This window comes from Chiloscyllium plagiosum, chromosome 13 (genome assembly GCF_004010195.1).
Source record: "Chiloscyllium plagiosum isolate BGI_BamShark_2017 chromosome 13, ASM401019v2, whole genome shotgun sequence".
NCBI classification, from domain to species: Eukaryota; Metazoa; Chordata; class Chondrichthyes; order Orectolobiformes; family Hemiscylliidae; genus Chiloscyllium; species Chiloscyllium plagiosum.
The window spans coordinates 22,098,704-22,105,812 of record NC_057722.1 but is presented as its reverse complement, the minus strand read 5'-3'; the positions used below and the strand labels follow the sequence as shown (position 1 = coordinate 22,105,812).

Below are 7,109 nucleotides of genomic sequence, written 5' to 3'. Positions count from 1 at the left end.
AGCAGATGCCACACGTGGGCTTCTCCGCCTCCACCCTACTCCGACCTATCACCCTCACCTTGACCTCTTTCCACCTATCACATTTCCAACGCCCCTCCTCCAAGTCCCTCCTCCCTACCTTTTATCTTCTCCTGTTGAACACTCTCCGCTCATTCCTGAAGAAGGGCCTGTGCCCGAAACGTCGAATCTCCTGTTCCCTGCATGCTGCCTGACCTGCTGTGCTGTTCCAGCAATAAAGTTTCAATGAGAACAGACCCAAGTCTCTCAGTCTTTCCTCATAAAAAGACCTTCCCTCCAGACCAGGCAACATCCTGGTAAATCTCCTTTGCACCTTTTCTCATGCTTCCAGATCCTTCCTGTAATGGGGTGACCAGAACTATACACAATATTCCAAGTGAGGCTGCACTAGCGTTTTATATAGTTGCAGTATGACATTACAGTGCTGGAAAGCAATCCCTCTACCAATGAAACCTAACACACCGTATGCCTCCTTAACAACACTATCAACCTGGGTGGCAACTTTCAGGGATCTATGTACGTGGACTCCAAGATCCCTCTATACATCCACACTACCAAGAATCTTTCCATTGACCCAGTATTCTGCCTTCCTGTTATTCTTCCCAAAGTGCATCACGTCACATTTATCTGCATTGAACTCTATTTGCCACCTCTCAGCCGAATTCTGCAGTTTATCCAAGTCCCCCTGCAAACTGCAACGTTCTTCCACACTGTCCACTACTCCACCGACTTTAGTGTCATCTGCAAACTTATACAAACTTATGCCTGCGTCTAAGTCATTTATAAAAGTGACAAACTGCAGTGGTCCCAAAACAGATCCTTGTGGCACACCACTAGTAACTGGACCCAGGCTGAATATTTTCCATTAACCACCACTTGTTGCCTTCTTACACAAAGCCAGTTTCTAATCCAAATTGCTAAATCACCCTCAATCCCTCTAATATGTGGAAAGAAAGCAGTGTTAATATTTTGGGTCAAGTGACCCAGAAAAGATTTCTGAAGAAGCTTCATTAGACTCGAAACGTCAACCCTGCTTTCTCTCCACTGATGCTGCCAGACCTGCTGAGTTACTACAATAATTCCAGTTATTGTAAATTGTTTGGCCTTGCATAAATACAAAAGTGAGATTAGATCTTGCTTTGTTAAACATGTTACAGTGGCATTTTTACGATTTATAAAGTCCTATTGATTACAAAAAAAACTTCAATTAATTATTTTTACCATTCTTTCTTGTTGGACCGTACGGCCTGTTTCCAAACTGTAAGTAATCTAATCTAATCTACTTCAATTTCCCATAATGCCACACTTCAGCACCTGATATTAGGTGTTTAATAAGCATAAATCAAAAACAGAATTAATAAAGTAGAAATCCAAAAGAAATTGGTTTTGCTTTCCTGAACTTGGGAACTGTTTCATCTCTCTAGCCTTGAACAACCAGCTGGTAAAACACGACTTTTTAAGAACACAGATGGAGTTTTTCTCTGAGGATAGGTCAACAGGAGATGTGCTTGCCTCAGGCACCTAAAGGTAAATCTAAGTCTTACTGATGTAGAGCAGCACAGTGGCTCAGTGGTTAGCACTGATGCCCTCAGAGCACCAGGGACCTGGGTTCAATTTCAGCTTCGGGCAACTGTCTGTGTAGAGGTTACATATTCTTCCTGGGTGCTCTGGTTTCTTCCCACAGTCTAAAGATATGTAGGTTAGGTGGATTGGCCTTGATATTTGACCACAATGTGCACGTTAAGTAGACTAACCATGGGGGATCTGGGTAGGGACGCTGTTCAGAGGGTCAGTGTGAACTCGATCAGCTGAATAGTTTGCCTCCACACTGCAGGGATTCTATGACACTGATGTGTTACTGGCAAGGAATTTTAAACAGCAAGTGCTGTCACTTTGGAAGCAATAAAACTTAGCCTTTGAAGGTTTTGAACATAATGTTTTTATTCCACATGGTGTAGAGTACAAATAAACTCCTCATGATTTAAATCACTGTATATACAGTAACAGCATAAACATATACACAATGACATTGGGCAGGATCTGCTGCATGTAAGAAATATTTCCAGATCTTTGCTGATTAACAAATATGTGCATCGATCATTTTAATTCTTTTTCTGGAAAATCTGATGGCACACTTGATCGCAACACGTTAATTCCTGGAAGGTGAGAAAAATGATAAATAAGAATACATTACTTAGCATGTCACCAATGAAAGAAAACATTCACAAGGCCAGACTTGACCGGGATGTTCCCCCAGTTGAACAGCCCTCAAAAATCATTGACTATATGGTATTTGACACAATCTAATCTATAAGCAGGGCCTTGGTAATGGTAGAAATGATAACAAATAAAAACTAGCAAACGAGAATTCTATTTTTTTAACACACGTTGAAGGTGCAATTTTAATTCACAGGCGGAAATCTGGCTGGGTGGCCCCCCTAGATCAGCAGCAAGGTGTTTGGTCAGTTATGAACGCTCAGCATTGTGTCCACATGTTCAATTTACTACCCACATGAAGGGAGTAGAAAAGGGAAGCAGAACAGCTTCTGGCTGCACTAAATTACATCGCAATAGAGGTCTGGGAGTCAGTGGAGAATGTCAGAAGAACCTTGCATGCAAGATGCAAAAGACAAAGGCTCAGAGTACCTTGTGAGCGGAGAGAAGCACTGCTGTTCCTCCTGAACCCATAAATCTAAGTTTCCCACTGACCTGGCTGTGATTCGTCTTCCTGCAGGCTAGCCTTTACTGAGGGTCTAGCACAGTGACCTTCCCTCTCAGTTCAAATGTTAGACACAAAAAAACTGCAGATGTTGGAATCAAAGGTGGCTGAATGTTATCATGGCACAGTCTGAGACCCAAATTAGCATTTTAATTCTAATAATACCTTGGTCACCGGAAAATATATCAGCATTGAAATTATAGTGTACTGGAGAGTAACCTATTCCATTTAAACTCCTACTCTTCCTGGTTTACATTGGACACAGAAATTCATAGTTTCCTTATTTTACAATAAGTACTGTACCATTATTATCTCCTTTACTTCCAGGGTATGCTATTACTGGTAAACCCGTAATGAGGATGTTAAAATGGGATTGAAAACTTTACGCTTAATTATCAGTGACCCTCTCAGCCACTGTCATTTCAAAACTCATCCAGTATGAACATCTGACTCAACTGTGTTCCACTGACCACCTCATAATTAAAATCTACCTGATAATGTCAACAGCACCTGCTGATACATTGTAGTCTCCTGTCAGCTGTACACCATTAATGTGCTTTTACACCAACATTGTAACTGCATTCTGCATTCCTGTGTGACATTTTTCCATTTCCCTTGCTACCTATCCTGTGGTCCTTCTGAATGATGCGCCAAACTAATGTCAAATAATGAGCTATTTTGTACAATCTGTGCTAATTGGGAATTAGATTCAAACTAATAATTTCAAGAGGAAGCTTCTGCCCTAATAACTTTCAGCTGGATTGAAAGGACAATATCAACTTATTTCAAAGTTTGTGAGAAGATTTGTAGCTCGGGTGCTCGTTGTTGTGGTTCTGTTCGCCGAGCTGGGAATTTGTGTTGTAGACGTTTTGTCCCCTGTCTAGGTGACATCCTCAGTGCTTGGGAGCCTCCTGTGAAGTGCTTCTGTGATCTTTCCATCGGCATTTGATACAAATGCCGGAGGAATTTGATACAAATGCCGGAGGAAAGATCACAGAAGCGCTTCACAGGAGGCTCCCAAGCACTGAGGATGTCACCTAGACAGGGGACGAAACGTCTGCAACACAAATTCCCAGCTCGGCGAACAGAACCACAACATCGACTTATTTTATTATTCAGCTCTAATTCACTTTCCTTCTAAAGTCACTTTTCACTTAATATAATTCTGTACTGCTTCAATTTTTTACAGAGGATGAGACTGAGGCATGCACCAATCAACCCCACCGCCCCATAGCCAAACATTTCATGCAGGTCCTGGGCCTCCTCCAACACCACTCCCTTACCACCCGACGCCTGGAGGAAGAGTGCCTCGTCTTTTGCCTCAGAACCCTTCAACCCCATAGCATCAATGTGGACTTTACCAGTTTTCTCATTTCCCCTCCCCCTACCTTACCCCAGTTCCAACCTTTCAGGTGAGCACCATCCTGATGAGCTGTCCCACCTGTCAATCTTCCTTCCCACCTATCCGCTCCATCCTCCTTTCCGAACTATCGCCTTTACCCCACCTCCATCCACCTATGGCACTCTCAGCTACCTTCTCCCCAGCCTCACCCCCTCTCCCATTTATCTCTCCACACCTGAGGCTCCCAGCCTCATTCCTGATGGAGGACTTTTGCCTGAAACATCGATTTTCATGCTCCTTGGATGCTGCCTGACCTGCTGTGCTTTTCCTGTACCACTCTAATCTTGACTCCTTTTCCTATAGTTGCATTGAGAATATGCTTGTGATCCTTCCTGTTGAATATTTGATCCACACATCAGTGACTTACAGTGAACATTAAAGGTGTTGTTCATAGACACACAACTGGTGAGCCAGCAGTGTCTTGAAGGAGATTTAGGAAGGAGTGACAATGGTAATTCTATCCTTTTAGTCTCCAAAAGTAGCATTATTCTCCTATTGTGAGGTCCAAATGTATTTCCTATTTGAACTTAAACTACTGGAACATTAACTTCAAACCACTTGTTCTGTAAGTGAAGTGACCAACTTAATGAAAAAAAGGTGTTAATTAAGTTGGTAGGATTTAATGAAAATAAATGGCTCTCTAAGCAGCATTTGAATACATGCCAAGAAGCTAAAAATATACACCGTATAGAAATGCTAAGAACCTTTTAAGTTGTGTGACTGGAGGATAGCCAAACAGTTGTGATAGAAGACAGAGGGTAATACCAGTTATATCTTGAATATTCATAAAGAGCCAGCATACGAAAGGTGTTAAGATTAATTTTTGTGGTTACACAATGAAAGCCTATTCAAACTGCACAGAGACAGATTATAAATCTTAGCAACACACACAGGTACACATGAACAGGGTGATGGATCAGACATCTTATAATGGAGTTTACCATGAACTCCCTCCCTTCGGTTGGAGTAAAGACACTGTAGAGAAATCATACTGGATTATAAAATTAGTTATCTTTAAATCTTATTTGATTGAATATCTATTTGTTTTTAAGATGGATTTAAACATTGTTGACAAACTTAAAGTAGAATAGTCATGTTACAAAGAGATACCACTCACCTTAAGGGAATACAACATTGAATAATAACTTTTCTTAGAGCAGTGATTAGCTGTATAAATGAAGTGTTTTTCTTTAAGTATATACTCTGTGATACAGTATTCATTCCTATAATGTTATATAGAATTGATTGATAGGATAAAGACTCATATGTAATTATAAAAGATGTTGTAATCTGATATTTAAATCCCTCACAAGCAATTAAGAATATCATAGGTTAGATTCTCAGTGCTGATATCAGTAAATTTAAAGATAAGTTGTTTCTAATTTAATATGACTATAGATATAATAAACTCTAAGGTAACGTTTCTGGTTTGAAAATGCCTGAGTGGAGTAGTGGGGAAGGATATTTCATATCTGGACCAGTCCCTAGCTGGTAAAGCTAAGTTCCTTTACTCATCTGAAATTCCTTTCAATGGAGGATTGAAGTTGACAATAATCTTGACAGCATAGGGTGACTTTCCCCTTGCTCTCTGTGGAGGGAAGTGATGGAGTAGTAACAGAAAATGAGACCATTAACAGTTTGCCTTATTTTACGAGGATAACCTGTTTTCTTTAGCAAAGTAGTTAATGCATAGTTCAGTTAATAATATCTTAACACATTTCTTGAGGAATACTAATAAGATTACTGTATAGCGACACCTACCAAGTGCAGTTTGTCCCCCTCAATCCAGTGTTTCCAGCCTCTGTTCGCCTTCTCACCTTTTTGGACACAGAGCAGTTTGTCCCCATCCCACTGCACCAGTGTCTGCAAAGAAACAGATGCATTTACAATAAAGCTTTGAGACTAATAAGTACATTTACTTTGAGTAATACTGATCAGGAAGCCTTTGGTTCAATCTTGTTTGTTGATCTGAGCTGCATTGCTACAATTGAGTTCTTTATCCTTGCTCCTTTTTGATATCCAGTAAGCATCTATAAGAATATGAGTGAACCTGACTGAGATGATATCAAGAGGTGGAAAGAAGAGAGGAATGTTTTGAAATTAAGATCACCATGGGAAGTGATACTGAGGAAACTGATGGACTCACAGGTTCTTGATGGACTTTATCCTAGGGTCTTAAGAGTCATGGCTAACAAAATAGTTGATGGGTTGGTACTGATTTTCCAAAGATTCGCTGGAAGTTTACATAAAACTAGAAAGTAGCAAATATAAGTCCTCTAGTCAAGACAGAAGGGAACCAGAAAACAGGAAACTATAGCTTGATGAAGTTGGTATTGGAATTGATTGTTATGGAGCTAGTAGCTGATAATTAGAAAAATTAAAGATAATCAGGAATAATAGCATGGTGCTGTAAAAGGGAAATCACATTTTTCCAATTTATTGGAATTCTTTGAAGAGTAACATGCACTCTGGACAAGGAGGAGCCTGTAACGTATCGTACTTGGATTTTCTGAATCATTTGACAAGGTGTCACATGAAGGCTATTGTGGAAAACAAAATTTCAAGGAAAGCGAATGCAAAAATGGCTATGTCTGATTGGCAAGATATGACGAGTTGGATCCCACATATGTCTGTGCAGTGACCTCAGTTTGGTGCAATTTCTATCTGTTATTTTTAAATAAGGTGAGCAAATCCCTGACAACTAAGATTGCAGATGACTCAGAGATGGATAAGAAAATATGATATGAAGAAGACGTAAGGAAGTTGCAGACAGGTAATAGATGAGTTGAATGAGTGGGCAAGAAACTGGCAGATGGAATATAATGGAGGAACATGTGAAATTGTTCACTTTGGCAGAAAGAATGAAAAAGCAGTTTATTATTTAAATGGCGAAGCACTGCAAAATTCCAAGATGCAGAGAGATCTAAGTGTTCTCCTGGTCAAGGCACAACAAATTAATAGGTAGGTACA

The 7,109-nt window shown here is 40.2% G+C and overlaps 1 protein-coding gene across 1 annotated transcript in view; it reads right to left on the bottom strand.

Annotated features, from left to right (window-relative positions):
- Positions 1 to 1,942: 1,942 nt before the first annotated feature.
- Positions 1,943 to 7,109, bottom strand: part of LOC122555835 (retinol-binding protein 2-like) — a 37,316-nt gene continuing 32,149 nt past the window's right edge. The window contains exons 3-4 of the mRNA XM_043702020.1: positions 5,901 to 6,002; positions 1,943 to 2,174 (exon numbers count right to left, since the gene is read on the bottom strand). Of these exons, the coding sequence (XP_043557955.1) occupies positions 2,121 to 2,174; positions 5,901 to 6,002 (156 nt within the window). The 3' untranslated portion in view covers positions 1,943 to 2,120. The remainder of the gene's footprint in view (positions 2,175 to 5,900; positions 6,003 to 7,109) is intronic.